The 18,507-nt window shown below is 47.6% G+C and overlaps 4 protein-coding genes across 4 annotated transcripts; 1 reads left to right on the top strand and 3 right to left on the bottom strand.

Annotated features, from left to right (window-relative positions):
- Positions 1 to 36: 36 nt before the first annotated feature.
- On the bottom strand, positions 37 to 3,472 carry SPPG_06309 (uncharacterized protein). Its single transcript, XM_016754523.1, has 8 exons — positions 3,307 to 3,472; positions 3,129 to 3,247; positions 2,192 to 3,061; positions 1,899 to 2,111; positions 823 to 1,838; positions 555 to 761; positions 410 to 496; positions 37 to 330 (listed from the first exon to the last, which is right to left on the bottom strand). The coding sequence occupies exons 1-8, from the start codon at positions 3,369 to 3,371 to the stop codon at positions 94 to 96; spliced, it is 2,814 nt and encodes a 937-aa protein (XP_016606667.1). The 5' UTR covers positions 3,372 to 3,472; the 3' UTR covers positions 37 to 93.
- A 30-nt stretch (positions 3,473 to 3,502) lies between these two features.
- On the bottom strand, positions 3,503 to 5,272 carry SPPG_06308 (uncharacterized protein). The gene is made up of 5 exons (XM_016754522.1): positions 4,626 to 5,272; positions 4,512 to 4,566; positions 4,320 to 4,430; positions 3,950 to 4,263; positions 3,503 to 3,891 (listed from the first exon to the last, which is right to left on the bottom strand). Exons 1-5 carry the CDS (start codon positions 5,058 to 5,060, stop codon positions 3,703 to 3,705), a joined length of 1,104 nt encoding a protein of 367 aa, XP_016606666.1. The 5' UTR covers positions 5,061 to 5,272; the 3' UTR covers positions 3,503 to 3,702.
- Positions 5,273 to 5,523: 251 nt separating this feature from the next.
- Positions 5,524 to 15,040, bottom strand: SPPG_06307 (uncharacterized protein; the record flags this gene model as incomplete). Its single annotated transcript, XM_016754521.1, has 40 exons — positions 5,524 to 5,553; positions 5,623 to 5,714; positions 5,780 to 5,860; positions 5,922 to 6,005; positions 6,071 to 6,106; positions 6,174 to 6,327; positions 6,405 to 6,479; positions 6,545 to 6,700; positions 6,764 to 6,886; positions 6,946 to 7,193; positions 7,252 to 7,389; positions 7,456 to 7,561; positions 7,622 to 7,759; positions 7,821 to 7,976; positions 8,048 to 8,248; positions 8,341 to 8,504; positions 8,562 to 8,739; positions 8,814 to 9,080; positions 9,140 to 9,335; positions 9,394 to 9,504; positions 9,567 to 10,595; positions 10,650 to 10,756; positions 10,816 to 11,433; positions 11,490 to 11,720; positions 11,774 to 12,221; positions 12,282 to 12,519; positions 12,584 to 12,656; positions 12,719 to 12,846; positions 12,908 to 12,980; positions 13,039 to 13,151; positions 13,228 to 13,421; positions 13,487 to 13,589; positions 13,655 to 13,856; positions 13,914 to 14,108; positions 14,241 to 14,296; positions 14,353 to 14,433; positions 14,488 to 14,610; positions 14,675 to 14,804; positions 14,862 to 14,907; positions 14,982 to 15,040. 40 exons carry the CDS (start codon positions 15,038 to 15,040, stop codon positions 5,524 to 5,526), a joined length of 6,981 nt encoding a protein of 2,326 aa, XP_016606665.1.
- Positions 15,041 to 16,164: 1,124 nt separating this feature from the next.
- On the top strand, positions 16,165 to 17,038 carry SPPG_06306 (uncharacterized protein; the record flags this gene model as incomplete). Its single annotated transcript, XM_016754520.1, has 3 exons — positions 16,165 to 16,368; positions 16,451 to 16,585; positions 16,652 to 17,038. The coding sequence occupies 3 exons, from the start codon at positions 16,165 to 16,167 to the stop codon at positions 17,036 to 17,038; spliced, it is 726 nt and encodes a 241-aa protein (XP_016606664.1).
- Positions 17,039 to 18,507: the final 1,469 nt, after the last annotated feature.

Below are 18,507 nucleotides of genomic sequence, written 5' to 3'. Positions count from 1 at the left end.
TCGATATCTGAAAGATCAATGAATTGTAACAAAAAATTATATCGAGCAGAAATGTGATTAATTGTGATTGCAAAGATTTACACGCAAAGAGAGTCAACGTCGCTTCCACGACGTTTCATTATCATCATCGTCATCGTCCTCCTCCTCCCACGTCTTGGTGGCATCTAAACCCAATTCACTAGTCTCTCCACCCTTCGCCGCTGTGATTTCCCTATCAGCTATACCAATCTCTTCCTCAGAGCTATTTCCAATTGGGGTCGCCAAATGGCCAGTAAACCAGGAGAGTTTCGCCTTATCTGCGCCCACAAAAGTTAGAGGCTCAGACATCGCCTGGGGAAGGGCCCGTCAGTTAGTCATTCAAGGACGGACTAAAGCTCTCCGTGCACCACGGAAGGTGAACATGACTTGCCTTTTCTGCGTCCCTCCTTGATGCAAATTGGACGACGGCCATAGTATTGTCTTCAGAGAGTGTTAGTCCACTTACAGTTCCAAATCTCTGCGGAAGGGTAAGATTATCCAAATCTAATATGCTAGAGCGTCTATATAGTACTGACCTCAAAATGCGATCGCAACGCTAAGTGGGCCGGTGATATAAGGCCTTCGACGCGAATTTTGGTTGGCCGATTATCCAATGTATAGCGACTCCCTCCGCGGCCCACTCCCCAGGAACCGCGTCCCCGCCCTCTTGAGTAAGTTCCGCCGCCTCGAGGAATAGTAGCAGCAGCAATCACCGCGGCCGGATCAATTCCACGTTCCGCCGCCTGATCATGGGAAAGTTTTAGTGTTTGCAGTAATACGATTTCTTCGTTCGTTTGAGAGTACCTGTGCTTTCAAAGCTTCCAATTCGGCCACTAGAGCGGCATCCGGTGCGCGTCCCCCTTGTTCTGGATCAGCTGTGCTAATTTGGTTCAAGGCATCCAACTCTCTATCTAGTCTTTCTCGCTCTTTTTCCTCCATGATCGTCGTCCTTGAAACAGGCCCACCCTTGCCTTTCACAGCCGAAACTTGATTGGATGCTGAATCCATGACATCCTTTAGTGATTTAGAAAGAATCTCAAATTGGTCCAGAAGCGCTTTCTTTTCTTTAGGCGTCAGATTCTTCGACTGAAGCTTCTCCATAATATTTTTCTGCTCTTCAAGTTGCTTTGAAATGAGTGATTGCTGCATCTCAAGCATTTGTTTTGCTTTCTCTTTCTTCTCCTCCGCAGCCGCTACTTTTGCGGCGGTGGTTGCAGAGATATCATCAGGCCCTGATGAAATGGGATCCGGATGCACAACAGACGCGCGTTGCGGCACCGCAGGAGTCTGAACGTCCGCACCAGCTTTGAAATCAGCTGCCGACGCATCAGAATTGAACCAAAATACTCGAACGAAACGGTTGCCGAAGATGGGATCGGGTGATCTATACGCAGCCATAGCCTCCTGATGTCGAGAAAACTGGACTACCGCCTTAGACGACGGAACGTCCAACTTAATATTTGTAATTGTACCGAACTTTTTGAAAAATGCATTGATCTTGTCGATTGAACAGAACTCGGGAGGTATAGACTGAACGCACAGGGTGTCTCCGCGCTGTGATGAATGACCAAAGAAACCCCCCCGCCCGCCACCACGTCGGCTAAAACCACGAGGATTGCGAAAGCCGCCACGAGAAATGTCAGGAGACGTAGAAATAGGACCTCCATGACCCTGAGGCACATTGAACGGCGCTCCAGCCGCCGCTTGGTTATCGCCCTTGCCCAAGCCGCCGTTCTCGCCGCCTGCCCGCGCAGCTGAAGCAAAAGAAGCACGTTCGGGATCATACCCCTCGGACGCCAGAGATATTTGCATTCCAGGCTCTAAAACTGAAACATTACTATCCGTGTGGAAAATTACCATAGATAAGACCTACTGCTTACCATACGGCTCAATTTCATATTGTGTTCTACCACTAACACCCGCATTATAAGGCACGCTGAATGGCGCTCGCATACCCGTCATAGGTCCCAGAGGCGCCGGACCCATTAGATCAAAAGGAGGTCTTCCCCCAACCATTGGGATATCATCTACCACAATGCGATCAACCCCATGATCGTAAGGGCATGCATCTCCACGGAGACAATAACCCCTCTCTATGACCAGAAATTATGATAAGGGTGGTCCAAGTCAATAACTGCCAGGAGAAACAAGGCAACTCAGTCAGAACGGATACCTTCGTAGTCCCGACACGGACGACGCCCGCGACCGTTCATATATCCGCCTCGCGTTGGTCCCATTCCGCCTCGTCCTAGCCGGTCCGGCATTCTGCCACGATATCTCCCATTGTTTCTGTCAATGAAGCGCGCTTCCCGCTCCGCAAGGGGAGCTCCTGACGTTGGATGCGTGTTACTCCAGTCAGGTCCTCCATCCCACCGCCCTGGTGGCACACCTTGATTAGGAAGCATCTGAGGATATCGCTGATTAAGCGCCCGCATATCCCGATCTCTTCCATCACGTTCATATTCGGCCCGTCTTGTAGATCCGTTTCCATACCCAGTCGGAGCTGGGCCATTGTACCCGCGTGTCACTTTAGCGCGGTGCACATCTCCGTCGTCTGCGCCTTGCTCGTCTGAGCGCCGTCTCTTGTGCTCAGAAGTGTTGTGTACCTCATATTTAGCCTGCTTACTACTTGGATAACCAGCAGTCTGACTGCTGGGATCTAAAGCTTGTGGAGGATACATATTATCCTCGCCCCTTCCACGCTTTCTTCCTGCAGATTCATCTGCTCGCGGCCGGTCATTTTGAACGACACGCCGGTCTCCGAGGTCCGCTGCCGGAGATGCCTTGTCGCTCGATGATTCACGCCCTCCACGACGGGTATGCTTGAAATTCCGATCACCGTCTTCGTCCTCAGACGCATCCTCCTCGAAGACTTTTCTGGGGGTCGGTTGTAAAGGTTCCTCCAACCCAGTCGTTGGTGCACTTGTATGCAGGTGCTGATGACGTGGAAGGGCAGCTTGGTTACCGACAGCTTGGGGTTCATTCTCCAAGAATCCTAATGATGCCAGCGAGTCAAATAGCTGCAACACAAATGGCTGCGTTGCTGTTCATCCACCCATGTGAGTGAGTAACAAATCGCCATAAAACGGAAAGATGATCGTCAAGGGTACCTTCTTTGAGAAAGTCATCAAGTTGACTGATGCAGAGAGCTTTGAGATCTGCGATTGGCTTGTCGTGCTTGAGCAACGCTATAACGTAGTCTGCCAATACAATGGGATCGGCGTCACATCTGAGAAACTACGGGTTAGCCACATAACTATAACGAAAACCAGCTCAAGGGGACCTCACATGGGCTGCAGCTGTGAAGTCAGTAACTTCTTTAACACAGTACTGGATGCATCGTCTAGATGCATGCTGCAGACCAGCGTCCAAAGAATGGAATTTGGGTGGAGATTGTGAGTGTTGGAAAAATGTAGCCGTTGAGTGCACGCCAATGACAATTGCAAGATCTTTTCCCAGCAAGCTTCTATCCACTAACACCTCTCTTGATGGCACATAAAAGCGGTTGGAACCATTAACCTAATTTATACTGGACAGTACTGTACATTAAATGCATCGGTTCAATCCAAATACAAACAAAACAGTGGTCTGATCATTTGCACTATTAATCATACTGATTGGCGTAGAATCGATCCACATCATAGAAAGAAGCGCTAACCACCCTGCCACCAAAAAATCTGCCATTCAGGTCTGATTGTGCTTTGTAATGGCAGTAAGGTCAGTCAAGGTGGTTCCGTGCATCGCGCGACGCACTAATAAACTGTCCTCTGTCCGGCAGACAGAAAATCGCAGCATACCTCGTACTGCAGATCCAATATCAGAAAACTCTACGAAAATTCTCACAGCTTCTTCCTCAGGAACATGATAGGGGACCTAAATGGGTGGTAAGGTACACCCACCGTTTCCTTCCGTTGCAGCAAGCATTTCGTACCTCAAATACTGTACATCGCTCCACTTTGCCATACCTGCTACATTCTTCAGCAGTTTCCTGCTGCAAGCTTGCGTCCGCCTCCCCCGGACCCACCATGTTGATGAGGAGTACAACCCTGGACGGCTCCTGATGGACCGGTGATATCACTGGTGCATTCTGACCATTCAAACCAGTTCCAGCGCCAGTCAAACGAGCCCTCCTCATGTATGCCTCTTCGCCAGACATATCTAGCGGTGTCTGAAGTTGAACAGATCTATCTGGGAGCATTTTTATAGTCTCACTAGGCGGTGAGCTCGTTGTCCAATTGACAGTTTCTGTGAAGATTATATAACAATTAGGAAATGCGAAAAGAACTGAACATTGGTCGAACCTTGAGCTATTGGATCATTCCGTGAACCGGAAGAATTACGCCCTCTTTCCACATCCTTCCGTCGTTTAGCTTCCTTCTTAAAGGCGTAAAACTCATTTGGACTTGCGGGGTCTGCAGTTCCGCTAGTGTATGAGCGAAAATCACCAGTGAAGGCTCCCAGGCACATAGGATTTTAAACTGTTGGGACATTACCGTATATATCTGTCAGGGATTCAGATTGCTTCAGGTTGTGTGCTCTTTGTCTCTTCTGAATATCTATGATTTAGTGTCAACGGTATTGTCGCCGCACGCTCGCGCTCTACGAACCTTCTGCTCCGGGCTACCTCTCAACAGAAGCACTGGCTCTTGGACAGGAATGTCTTCGCGGGGTGAACCCACTGAATCTTCTGCCAGAGAAGCGGCTGCGTTGGCCCATTTGGTAGCATTTTTCAGCATGGATCGAGGGCGTGGACCATTGGACTGGGGTTTTCGCTTCACAGTCACTGGTTGGATAAACCGCGCCTGTGATGCCCAGCCCGCTGGAACTACGACCTTGTTTCCTCCGGGAGGTTGTCCAGGAGTGCTTTGTATGCCTTTTTCCTTGTCTGTTTGCTCAAGTGCACCATAAAGTGAAGCCATGGGGAGGGGTTCAGAGAGATCATGAAATGGCTTACCACTCGCTACACCGTTAACCAGTGGGCACCCCAAGATGTAGGTTGCAATGGATTCATTCAATAAAATGCGCACAGTCACTTCCCACATCAGTCACGTTAACTCCGTGGTTGCAATCTTAGTTGCAGTGTGCCAACATTCGTGCCCATTGGTTAACAGTGGTCGACTGGTAGTGGTGCACGCATTTTTAGAAGTGCTGGAGGGACATTCGCAGAAACATCACAAATCACGAGCCACCTCAGCTACTTGGAGCCAAGAGCTGCGTGGACATGTCGCTTAAGAAAGGACGAGATACCTTCTCTGACTCTCATCCTCCACAAACATCAGAAAATAGCGGGTGCACTTGGGCGAAGCTAGTTCAGTATAAGTGCAAACTCGGGAGTGGCCGAATTGTATGTAGACCTGTGGAGCGTTGGTTCAAGCGATGTGCGGGCCGGCCGAACATTGAAGAAGACCCACCAGCACAACCCTAAGATCATTCAAAGGCGAGAAGAGATTTAGCGGCTCACTATAGTATTACAATTATACGTGCTTACGCCGTCAAACCGCCAGTTTACCAGAACGCACACCAACCAATATAACACTAGAAAACAGCCCCGAATGAGGATTAGATGTAGAGGAACAGAAAGATCCACAGTCGAGCAACACCCACCTGACATAAGTTTTCTAGTGATGTGGCCTGTAAAATTAGTCGGTGCACTTGATTTCGTACATCCAACGTTTGATTTGGCTTGAAATCACGACCTGTTCGGAATAATTGCCATCAGCTACTGGAGCGCAGACAGGCAAAACCAATATCAGAAGCTTACCCGTCAGCTTATTCGAAACGCGATTGATGACTGTTAATGCCCGGGTGTTTAGCGCCTCAGGTTTTCCAATCTGATCCTCCTCTACAGGGCAAAAAAAAAAATAAATGAATTGTAAAGATTTTGAACACCATATATCAACAACCATTGGCGATAAGATCGTTCTCATTTCGCTGCAGCTTCCGACTGGCGGGAAAGTTTCGTGTTTGCACAGGTTCATCCAAAATATCTACAGATTTGCGATGTCACACTTCTGATCGATGCCACGGACGCCCATTACATTAGAGATCTCACCATTCTCCATTTTTGTCTGGCGCATGGGTTTGGCATCTGTCGAGAAAAAAACAAGGTAAGCATTCTTACTGGGTTAGTCAGAAATCAGCAAAAACAACAAGACCTGGCTTCGGACTAGCCGTCGACAGTAACCTCCAATTGATAAGGGGGTCATACACAAAAGCTTCAAGCACAGCCATCAGACTGTCCTTGTTGTCGCGCAGGACGCTCATTACGATCTCACAAGTGATGCGGAAATTCCCTTCGATTCCACTGACCTGAGGTTGACATGTCGTGTTAACAAGTTAATCGTAATTGTGAAAGCGTAAAATTCTCATAACGAGGTGATACGTACTTCCATGGCGTTAATCAACATCCTTGTTAGTCGGAATGGTATTTTCTCAGGGAACTTTTCTCGATGCATCGCAACCTATATGCTAACGTCAATAAACATGACACTGTACCAGTGATTCGCGTAGTATGATTTGAATCTACCTCAAAACAGTCGCCAAAGTCTATGTGGATGACTTTCCCAGTAAAACGGTCCAGCATGAGATTTGATGGATGTCGGTCCCCGAGTCCCAATATATAGCCGACCATAGACATCACTGCGAGCGATCGCGTATAGTTTGTTCGTCGATCCAGCCATACCTTCGTGTCCTTAAGTAAGCCAAAGTACAGGCACATGCCCTAATGATGCATAGAAAATATTACCTCTGAATTCTTGCTTTTCAACCAAAGTACTTTATATAAATCTTGTCCAGTGGTGTTCTCCAAAGCATATTCGAAGACCTCGACTTTCTGCAGCAACGTCAGGTTGTCGTAATCCGGAGCCATCTGAAGACAATGCTGGATTAGCACAGACGCTGGTCATCTTCATGGCAGCCGATAACTACCTGCAACATTAATCTGTGTTCAATGTTCAATAGGATCTTGCGGCTTTCTCTGTAATCCCTGATCAATGTGTGTAATGTATCACAGTGGGGCACCCATCCGATCAGACCAGAGTTTGGCGAAAGTGGAATCACTGGATAACGCTGGATGCTGAGATGCCTTTTGAACGTTTCCGCATCCGTTGCAAGTAATGTGTTGACAAGGCCGAACAATTGCATGACTCGCTCGTCTTGCCGAAGATCCTCATGACCTAATCACCAATGGTGTTAATTTATAGGCCGCCAGCGCGAAGTGTTTCCATTTTCTACCTTTAAGGAGGTATTGGTATTCTTTTCCATCGTTCCCTTTTATTGTTAAGCGGCGCGGCCTTTGCTTCGACGTCATTACGGTTAATGTAGGTACGAAAGACGCGATCTTAACCACAGGTTCGGAACTTCGGTATGTCCCTAATGTTAGAGGTCGGTGAGCTGGTAGAAGTCAATTTGGTCATGACCAATTTCACAATTATATACCCGGTACGGCAAGCTCAAGATCTCGCGCAGCCAATAGCTTTGGAGACACATATTGTAACTCCAGTGTTGTCAGCTGCGGCAGCTGCTTATTTATTCGCCGGAACACCTAAAGTCGTCATGATAAGTATACCTCAAAGAAGGACATATGGGTTTTGCGGGCTACCACCAGATAGTAGAGGTCCCACGCTTGATTAATATCATTGACGTTCTGAGTTCTTTTGAAGCGCTTACACCAATCCAAAGCTTCCTGAAGGTCGCGCCCGAATGCTTGGTTGAAAGAAATCTCGCGCAAGGTCTCAGGGCCCTTGAATCGAAGATTAGCATGTTACTAACAAACAAACGTTACTTGCAGAATGCTGACGTACTCGCTCCAGCATGTGATGCAAAGGCTCCAAAGTCGTAAACATGCCTTCCACATTATGATCCCCAAAGTAGAGCCTTGAAGCCTCCTCCAAACCTTCATGCCACATCTCGTGCCAAAGAATCGCTACACGAATCAACTCCTGACTGACGAGCAACGCCTAAGAGAGAAGAGGAAATTTCCATTCAGCCCGCGGTGGGGGCGCGAGCGTGACCTCCACGCGAAGTCTACCTGCTCAACCAAAACTGCACTATGCATTCGCATCTTCTCGATGATCGCCAAGGCAGATTTCTTCCTTGAGGTACTTTGAGACTTCGAGGCAACTGTCAATGAGTACACGAGTGCCTGAGGATGTTCTTTACCGACGTCGGACAGGAGCTGGTGGATTAGGCGGCGCACATGTGGACTAGGAGTGTGAATTCTTGCTATCAACTGCGAATGGAGGTGAGGGAATAGTGAGGTACAGTACAAAAAAGGAGGGGTCAGAAAAATGAGGGTATGGAATCCTCCACACAGGGACAAACCTGGGGTATTACTTGAAGCCACGTGTCGATGCTAACACTATTAAAGCCTTCGCCAATAGCTATATTTACATCCTGCTGGAATCCGTACTTGAACCAAAGGGTCAGTAACCTTAAGGTGTCCTGCAGTGAGTTCCCTTTCGACAGAGCAATAGACCGGAAGAAGCCTAGCCAAGAATGAATTTAGCTGAATAAGTACCGGGACCACTCAGAGTCGAATGTACCTTGCACTGAGGGAACTACGTGCGCAACTAATATTTGGGGCGGGATACTCTCATGAACTTTTTCATAATGAGATATCACTTCGAAATTCGCTAAGGCCCATGCATGCCATGCTTTATACCAATCCTTATCGCAGTGTGTTGCAGCCAAATACGAGCGAAGGATCTCTGGTATGACAGCCTATCAATAGATAAGAATAACTATACCGTAAGCATGAGTTTTGCGGTGCGCCCAGCAAAAACCTTGATACGTACGTCGTTGAGCTCTTCTTGAAGCGCACTCTGCCACTCGCCTAATTTCAAATAGCAACGCGCCAACAGTCGTACGGGTCCGAGTTTACTAGCATCTCCACTCTGGCCATCAACATGTGCGTGGATATCGTTCAGCGTCGTCAAACCTAATCTCTCAACTATACTCTTTGTGAACTCCTTCATCTGACCAAACGCCTGTTCCTTCATGCTTGACGCCCATAAATGCTTCAAGCAAGCGTAAACCACCTGTGGAGCGTCATCTCGAATGGCCTGTGAATCTGTTCAGTAAATCATCAGTGTCTCCTCGCCCCACTTGCCCAATTACTCACCAAGGTACTAAAATCTTTCGCTTCCACATTAAGCAGCCCAGAGAGTGTTTTATGCGATAAGCCTAACCTCCCACTTTTCCGGCACAGATTTGCGAATTTTATCCACATCTCCATGTCATCTTGCGGGGCTATCACCAGAGCTCTAACTTTAAGAATTCTCTGCCACACTTCCACGTTTCTCTGGCATCCTCGCAGCCTATTTAAAAGAAAATGTTTAGTTGTCACTCCCTGACAGTGCATTGATGAATGCATACCGCGACATCCACGTCCTTCGAATAGCGGCCTGGCGGTCCGGCTGTTCGTACAATTGTTTGTAGGTAATTATTTCCTCCAGCTCGGCCAACATTTGAATGCGCACCACCACGCTACAATTTTCAGCACACGATTAGACATGCTTCACTGACAATACCTTTCTATGGACGCTTACTTATAGGCACGACTGTAGCTTTCCCCCACTAAAGCCATGAGCTCCGTGTTCAACAAATCGCGAGTTTTATCAATAAAGCGGGCTGCCTGAGGGTACAGATTTCGATGCAACGCGAGAATGGCACGGAAAAAGGCACTGTCCGGAGATTCTTGCTTCATTACCGCAATATATTCATCCATGAGATCCCACTGACCGAGGCCCCAGGCCGCAGCAGCGGCGAGAGGTGCTATGGCCTTTTTAACATCGCTGTTTGCGTAAGCCCAGCGTTCCTGGGCAAGCTGCGATAAAGCTTCCCATTCCCCAAGATTATGCAAACACCGCATCCTTCCCAATGTGGCCTCTACTGACAGCGGATCCTCGGCTTGCTTTCTCTCGTAAGCGGCCAAGCCATCCTCCCATCGGTGTAGTTTTTCGTACCAAGATTCCTTTAGTTCAACATCATGGTTTTGTTGGGCATACGTAAGAATTCCAATAGCAGAATCTGGCTGTTGTAGCTGATTGTTGATGCTGATAAGCGCTTCGATGGTATTAGTGAGGGGTTCCGAAATGAATTCCAATTCCTTGTAGTGTAGAGCCTTTGCATATGCGTGACACTTGGCAGCATACAGCCCTAGAGTGCGGATGTCGATTGGCAAAGCCTTGTCGTCGTGCTCCATGAACTCAGCAAGATTCAAGAGAGTTTGTAGTATTTCCGGCGGTATATTTGGGGATGTAAGAGCAGTTTCGAGAGAACGTACAAGCTCATCTTGAAACTGATCGTACAGTTCGCTCCAACATGATACGAAGCTTGCATTGAACAGTTCGCGAGCTAAGGGGTAGTACACGCCGGCTAAGCTTGCACATGCTCGTAAGGCGTGCGAAGGGGACTCTTTTAGTAACTCCACGCTGAAGCGACGGATCCACTCCGCCCAATCATCTTTTGTTGAGCGTTGCGACGTTTCCCACGCTTTCTTGAGTTGCTGCTGATTGACTGGCAGCTTCTTCGTTGCCGCTTCTGCGGGTGAGTCATCGGCGAGGGTTTCGCTATATCTGCTTATCGATGGTAAGTATCGTAGAAACATCCTCGCATCAGTTCGGGTGTACCTTTCTTCACCATCACTACCCAATTCTTGGGGCAATGGTTCATTCTTTAGTAACTTCGAAACTAGCAGGTCATATTTCGGATGCTGTATGTGATGCCTAACCAACATCTGGTGATTCCATTTAGTTGAGTCTACGGTGAGGGATCGAATCAAAGAATGGACGCTACCTTGTTGATCATGGGGATAAAAATGGCAAAATCGGACACCAGCTGGTACACAAGGGCGCAAAGCGTGTCCATCGCCGCTGCACGCAGTTCCGGCTGCGGTATTGCCAGCACACGAACGAGCGGATGGATAATCCGCGAGGCTTGGTCGGCAAAATTAATTTTCTTGCAAAGCATGCCAATTGTTTGAATGGCATGCTTGCGCAGATGCACTGGAACGTCCGGTTTCTCGAAAAGCTTTACTACCACGGGTACCACCAAATGCAAATATTCCTCTAAGTTGGAACCGAATGTTATCATTGCATGCAGAACCTTCTGAGTTGGCTGACGTCTTTCGCTTGTATCGGCATCGAAGATTTGGAGCATTTGAGGAAGGAGGGTGGGTAGATAGACCTTGAATTCTCCGTCCAGCGCTATAGCAATCGCTTCCACCAGAGACAAAATAGTAATTTGAATGTTCGATGTCGGGCTCCAGTACTCTTGTATCAGCGAAAGTAGATCCGTTAGGTAGCTGCGGATGTGTTGCTTTACTATAGAGACCAGAAGTCCCAATTGCTGGAAGTGAAACTCCAGCATCCCAATTGGACACGTCCTCATCATGGTAAGAAATGGTGGCATAATCTTGTGAATTTAGTGAGTAAACCTATAGGGTGGTACAAGGCTTCTGGATTCCTCACCTGCGGCAGGAACGGGACACACTTAAGTCCTAGGGTTTTAAAGATGTACATCACAGCTTGGATGACGGCTGTATGGTGAATGCTCAAGGATGGGTCACGTAATATCTTCATCAACGCATTTATGGCAACCGTAGGATAATAATCTTCCGCTGATGGACTCATGGTTAAGGGCATTGCTTGAATTTCTGCAATAGCTCCACTAATGACGGTTTCAGGGTCTCGCGATGCAATCTAAAAAATTGCTTAATGGTGAAGACGAAGTATGAGAATCGCACCTTCACTACCTTATGCTTGTAAGGATCTAAGGCACCAATGATGCCCATAACTTTCACGGTTTCTCGGCGAATCCCAGGTGACTGTTCGGTCTTCAAAATATCAATTAACACTCCAAGGAGATTCGGGTATTTGAGGTAAGGTTCCACGACCCAGCCGGTATTACTCGACAGTTGGCCAAGCGTACGCAATGCTGATTCCCGCTTCGTGGAACTACTCTGGTCTTGCAGGGTCTCCATAATAATCGGCATCAAATCATCCAAAAAAGGAAGCAGCCCTTCACCACCAACTGGTGCGAGTTCCCCAATGGCAGTCAACACCCTCGACGCAACCCCAGAACTTGGATCTCTCGCTTTGGGAAGAAGCACTTTCAGAATAGGTTCAACATAGGGTTTAATAAGCCTTTGAGCGGCGGAGACGAGATGACTCAGAAGCCGAGCGCTTTCCTCTCGTTGACGACTAAGTGGATGTGATTAGGAACAACGTAGACTATGACAGACATCCTGATCATTGCGCTACCTTGCCCCCGAATACTCTAGTTCAGTTAGAAGCTGAATTAAGGTTTTGCGCAGTGACGGGAGAACATAGGCCGGATTCTGAACTGTCAAGCGACCGATGATCGTTATCGCCAGCTCACGTATCGTAAAAACTTCATCATTCAGTGCAATGAAGAGCGTGCGTATATGTTCGGCTTGGGCCAAGTGATAATCAAAGCGTTCGTCTAGAGAGGATAGAACCGCTTGCCGTATAACCGGATCTGCGAAGCGATTCTGCGTGAATGAGGGAATCATGCCAACCCCTTGAATGCACTGCTACCGGACCTGGGTCAGTTATTCCAACAGTTAGAAGCTTCTCTAATACTTCGCCCATGATTTGCATGGCATGATTGCTGGTCTATTTCAAGGGTCACACAATGTCTTGACGAAGCTGCGACAGTGAAAGATATTAACAGGTACCTGGTAGCACACAGGATCTCGCGCAAGCAGGTGGCAACAGGTCAGAGCAGCCGCTTTTCTAACTTCCGTGTTATCGTCGTCCAAATATGAAACAGCACATTCGCGAATGAGTTCGTGCAGCATGTACCCTAAGGACATTTAGATGAGCTTAGATGTGGCTACAGGTACCGAGAGCAATCACATTAGAACCTGCAAAGTCAAAGCCTCCTAGTGTAGTCAAGGCGAGTATTATGGTTTCGACATCATGGACTTCGGTTTGGGTCTGGTCAAATAATTGATTAAGCAGAAGATACGGTGGACCCACAGTCATTCCGTCGCACCTGAAAATCTCGCATAGTGCCCGTGAGAGGTGTTTGCGTGGTACGCGCTGGTGAGCCCGGGTGGCGATATGGTTGACCACAAAGGATCATGGAAAGCAAGTTCAATAATCTCTCTTTAACATAAATCAGGTCATTAGATTGATGGGTAGCCTAGCACCTAATAACAGTAGGGATATAGGACTGCAATACCTTGGATGATACTTAAGAGTGGTGGGATGTACACCGAGAGGTCAACCAGAGCCTGGCGCAATGGCTCAGAAAGTCCACCGGAAAACATCTGCTCAAGTAGATCGTGCATGTATTTGGTAAGAGCTGGACCGACCGCTTGAGCAAGCATGCTGATGCACTGGAAAATAGGTGCTTCATGGGTAACTCTGCCCCTCCTGTAAGGTCAACGTATGAGACGGTTTAAGCTAGCTTGAAAATAACATTTAAAGAGTGTAACGACCCTTTAATGTTCAAGCCATCTTTGATATTCTGAAGCGTTCCATCCAGATATGGTCCTATGCTGCTTCCAACAGCAATGGCAACTTTACCGATTGCGATAAAGGCTGTAAGAAGACGGTATGTGTTGAGTACATATCGGAAATTTCTCAAATGCAGTTCATCAGCTCACCCGCTGAGCGGTCACGGTCCTTCTTCAGCTGCGAGAGTAAATATGCCATACACCCATTCAAATAGGCAGCGACAAAATCCGCAGCGTCGAATTGTGCTAGGGATGGAATCATCAAGATAACGGTACGACGAACTAGGCCATCTCGATGATCCTTGTACTTCAACACCGATTCACATAGACCTTTGTACTTTTCTTGGGGATACTAGCTTCCAGAGTTGAAAATCGTGTCGCAAACTGTAGCGATGATATTTAGTCTTACCATCCCTTTCTGACTTATCAGCTCTCTTAACGTTAAAAGCGATCCGTGGATGGCATCTGCATTGCCGGTTTTGAAGCCTCTTTGAGTTTCTTCTAAGATCTTCTGATACCACTGTTTCCTTTGTCTATTCTCTCGGACTTGAACGAGGGCCAACGTCGCGTTAAGTGCATCCGCCGCCCCTTCTCGTATCACTACCTGCCAATTGATGAGATAGTCTGATATTCAGTGGTACTCTATCGCATACCTACCCTATTATCTCTCAGCGCCGCCCAAATCAGGTCAAGGATTTGCCCAACGTAGGCGTATATCAACGTCGGGGGCACTCACGGCCAATTCACGTAGTACAAGCACTGCGGCATAGCGCCTGGCCTCATGTCGATCTCCTATAGGCATTTGGTCTTAAGAATACAGGACAGTATCTAAGCTCGCTTCACCTTACCTTGCAACCATTCGAGAGCGCGCTTTACTTCAAACTCCACAAACTCCGCGGTGAGTGTACCACCTGAAAGCGCCAAGCGTCCTGCAAAAGATAGGTAAATAATTTATCGGCATCACTTGGCAGGCTTCCGCTTACCCAATGCCTTCGCTGCCAGGATTGTAATTTGTGGATCACTCCCCGGCAAAACAATTCGGAGATAATTTGCGAATCGTGTAATTTTGGTGGTATTTTCTTCGCCATCGAAATCGATCAGCTTGTCTGAAGATGACACCTATCAACCATCCTGGCAAGCGTTCATGTCGCAGTTTCTACACTGAAATACCAATGGCTAAAATTCCACCAATCTTGTCATTGTTGTCGTTGCTGTGAATAAGTTCAAATATTCGGCGATTCACATCATTCACGAATTTGGTGAATGCCTCCCCTGAAATCTCGCGCGAAACAGCTATAACCTATTCTAGATGTCAACGATGTGTGACTCCAACCAGACAGGTGCGGAAATACTTTACGTGGTCTCTCAATTCATTTGCGGCTCTCAGACGAGCATCGTCATTCCTGTTCAAATACAAGGAAAGGACGACGGATAAGACCTCCAAGTTGGTACCATAGCTCGACCACAAAGAACGTACCGGGACCGCAATTCAGCCAGAATTCTGGAGAGCGGCTCCAAAGCGGACGCTGCGCTCATACTGATGCACGTCTCTCTAGAGTGCGCAACGCTGGTGTCGATTCTCCACCCTGTAGCATGCTACACTGCGGAGATCTCGAGCTGCTGGTGACATATAGGTGCCACATATCACATGAGCTGGGGTATCATGTGAGATCGATCGATCATACATTGCATGGGGTCTAAGCATTATTTGGGACCCGCTTGGATGTTGCCACGCATATAGACCTTAAATACAAGTCTTTCCATATGTGTCTCTACCTGGAATATAAACAGGGCATATGTTTCGTTGTTTAGAATTAAGTGAATTCATTCATCAACCTGCATGCAGGTCCGTGACAGAAATTGAATAACAAACTCGGCAAGTCCTGAACCTATTGACTCAAACCAAAGCATATCTGGAAAGCCCTACAGTGCAGCTATATTCTTGTCAAATCATTTTCTGACATTGCTAGTCAAAGGCAAGTTAGTATGATGGGACAGGGTACTGTGTGATTGCACATGATCTGATGATGATGATAGGAAGGTAAGGAGGCAGGTAGGTAGGCAGGTAGGATGTCAAATAGACAGGTAGGTAGGTGTGGAGATCAAAATCTAGTTTTTTGAAGTTGTGAAGTCAGTTATGCCTATTCAGGGCTCATAACCTATTGAAAATTGTGCTAGGAAACTGATTCAAACAACAAGAAAAGAGTTCTGATTGTTAGCTAGTGAGGGTATATTCCTATAGGGAATGTATTAGTGATAGAGAGTAGGAACAGAGTGAACTATACTCTTGTATAGATGTAAGTCTATTGTATGTTAAGAAGTCACCATTGAATATACTACTAGCGATGCAAGAGAAATCTAATGACGCGCATGGCACATGTGGCGCGTGGCACAGTGAAGATGCGCCTGCGTGGCGTAGCGGTTAAGTGGCTTAGAGGTCTGCTACCTGTGATCGCTAACACCCCCACTCAGACCTGTCAAAAGTCTGAACTGCTATTTTCTTTACAAGACAAGAACCCATTGCCCACTGACTTTCTACACTTTCACACATACTTCTATCAACTGTAAGACCTGCTGTGACAGCATTGCAGACTTGCAGAGCTCATTTGGCTAGCTGCTAATGGTGTTTCCAGTTTTTTTTTTTTTTTTTTTTTTGTAGTATGGCCCCCAAGGAAGAGAAGGGAAAAGGCAAAGTTCCCAGTGAAACTTTGCATACCTTGTTCTCGTGGCAGTTGTGTGAGATGACAGCGGAGAGCTCCACAGCCAGTTCTGATGTCCCTTTGGTCCCTATGGAGCAACCAGGGCTTTTCCCAGCCCCTCCTCCTTCAGAGGCCGAGACCACCACTCCAAGTGTGGTGTTGGGTGTGGGACCGTCTGGCATAGGGAGGGAGACTTCCATTTTGGAGGAGAGACCCAGGAGGAGGGTTTTTGAGGCTGTGGTTTTAGGGGCTAAGAGGAAGGGTAGCCAGTGTGGTGGGGAAGATGCCGGAGCCTGCACACAGACTGAGCACACTTGAAAGCGAGTTTGTGGAGGCAGCACGGCATTGGGCCTTTTTGCAACATCGGAAGGACCAAGAGGAGGTGTTGTGAAGGCATTTGGGTTTGGCCAAGACTGAGAGGGATGTTATGCGGTTGTTGCCTGTACAGAGTCCCATCCATTTGCAAGCACTTGGCACATACCATGGTCTCCAGGACCTTAGTTTGAACAGAGGGTACAAGACTGGAGGCTCATGGCCACCTAGTGAGCTCCAGAAGGAGAAAGCCCAGCATGCGAAGAAGAAGGCTGCAGTTGCAGTATGTGACAAGATCACGAAGCTCACCAGACTCTTGGAAGAGGTGGTGATGGATGAAGGGGAGGAGTTTGCGGAGGTGGTGAGAAGGGGTGAGGAAGAGGGGGAGGAGGAGACTGAGGAGGAGTTGGAGGGCGAGGATTTGGAGGGTTTTGAGGGTCTGTTTGGTCCTTTTGGTGGTTTTGGTGGTGTGGGCAGTGCAGGCGGACTGGGTGGTTTGGGTGGTTTGGGTATTGCTGTGTAGATAATATTATTCATATTCATTTTTCACATTCCACCATTATCATCCAGTTGCACTTCCACAAAGTTTGCTGCCACATACATGGGTCATGTGTGCATTTGAATATTATCCAGTCCACTCATGATTCGCTGTCTCAATCGATTATGATCCTCCTGGGTTAATGGCTTGGTGAAGTAATCAGCCATCTGCTCCTTCATATCCATGTCCAGAATCGTGATTTGTTTATCTGCAATGCCTCCACCTATACAGCAGGGACAAGAAGACAACAGAAAACTAGGGAAGACTTGGTTACTACTTGTTATTTTTCCTTTGAGGGGCCTCAGAGAGGTCCTCTTTTTATAGACAAAGGGGCTGACAAATGCTATATCCTAACTACCCAATCAGATCTCACCCACATCATCCTAAACTATTTGTCAGCCTATTGCACCATTTATAGCCAATCACAAGTGAGACAAGTCATCCTAAATACACTGTGCCACTTGATTGAAAGGGGCAGATGCCAGTGTGTCAGGATACTCATCTAATTTAGCCAGAAATGGCTAAATCTGCTTATTTATCTAATTCTGGTCAAATGAATGCTGACACCATCAGCAAAGTCATGTGACCACTAGTTTGGAACCACATCTAACCAGTATAACCATAGCACTGACAGAAGAATTCTGTCACACTCCCCCACTTTAAGATTAAGCTCCCTTCTGGGCTAGGAACTCCTTCAAGATTTCTCTGCCATGGGGTAGGAGGTATTCTTCTGGTTCCCAGGTGTTCTGAGAGGAGGGATAGCCTTTCCACTTGATGAGGTAGAGATTCTTCTTCCTTCTGGTCTTGTGGTCAAGAATCTTCTCAACTTCCCAAAACTCTTCTCCTTGCTGGTAATTGGCTCAGGCTCAGGGGGTACTGGTCTGGTAGGGAACTCCTCTGTGGGGTCCAGGTAAGGCTTGAGGAGTCTCACATGGAACACTGGATGAATCTTCATGGTGCTGGGGAGCTCCAGGGTGTAATTCTGAAATTCATCCTTGGCCTTGATTCTGTAAGGTCCAAGCCAGGGGTGAAGAAGTTTCTGGGCTGGCCTCTGGGCTTCTTCTTCTGGGGTGATACCTTCTCTAGACAGCCAAACTTTGGAGCCTAGGGGGTAGCTTTGCTGAGAGACTTGTTGGCTTGCTGAACTTGTCTTTCTTGGGCCAGTATCATGTTATCCTTGGCTACTTGAAGCAGTTGCTGAATATACTGGTGGAAGTCTGTTGCTTCAAGATCATTGCTTTCTCCTGGTGGTGTTGCTGGGGTCCTGGGATGCTGGCCATTCTCCAAGTAGAATGGGGTAAAGCCTGTGGTTTCTGAGATACTGTTGTTGTAGGCAAACTCAGCAAAGGGGAGAAGATCTTCCCAATTCTTCATGTTGTACTGCAGGAAAGCTCTGAGGTAAATCGTCAAAGTCTTGATGGTTCTCTCTGCCTGTCCATTGGTCTGCTGGTGCC

Source organism: Spizellomyces punctatus, assembly GCF_000182565.1.
Source record: "Spizellomyces punctatus DAOM BR117 chromosome Unknown supercont1.11, whole genome shotgun sequence".
Lineage (NCBI taxonomy): Eukaryota > Fungi > Chytridiomycota > Chytridiomycetes > Spizellomycetales > Spizellomycetaceae > Spizellomyces > Spizellomyces punctatus.
The sequence above is the reverse complement of the archived record's forward strand: the minus strand, read 5'-3'. Positions and strand labels throughout refer to the sequence as shown.

What these genes read in the sequence shown, in the direction of transcription:
- SPPG_06308 (XM_016754522.1), bottom strand. Translation starts at nt 5,060, where the DNA reads ATGTGGGAAGTGACTGTGCGCATTTTATTGAATGAATCCATTGCAACC. An exon ending in GAGGTAGCCCGGAGCAGAAG is followed by an intron (nt 4,567 to 4,625) that starts GTTCGTAGAGCG and finishes ATAGATATTCAG; the next exon opens with AAGAGACAAAGAGCACACAA. An exon ending in ATCCCTGACAGATATATACG is followed by an intron (nt 4,431 to 4,511) that starts GTAATGTCCCAA and finishes GCGGAACTGCAG; the next exon opens with ACCCCGCAAGTCCAAATGAG.
- SPPG_06309 (XM_016754523.1), bottom strand. Translation starts at nt 3,371, where the DNA reads ATGCATCTAGACGATGCATCCAGTACTGTGTTAAAGAAGTTACTGACT. An exon ending in TCCGTGTCGGGACTACGAAG is followed by an intron (nt 2,112 to 2,191) that starts GTATCCGTTCTG and finishes TTCTGGTCATAG; the next exon opens with AGAGGGGTTATTGTCTCCGT. An exon ending in ATATGAAATTGAGCCGTATG is followed by an intron (nt 1,839 to 1,898) that starts GTAAGCAGTAGG and finishes TTTCAGTTTTAG; the next exon opens with AGCCTGGAATGCAAATATCT.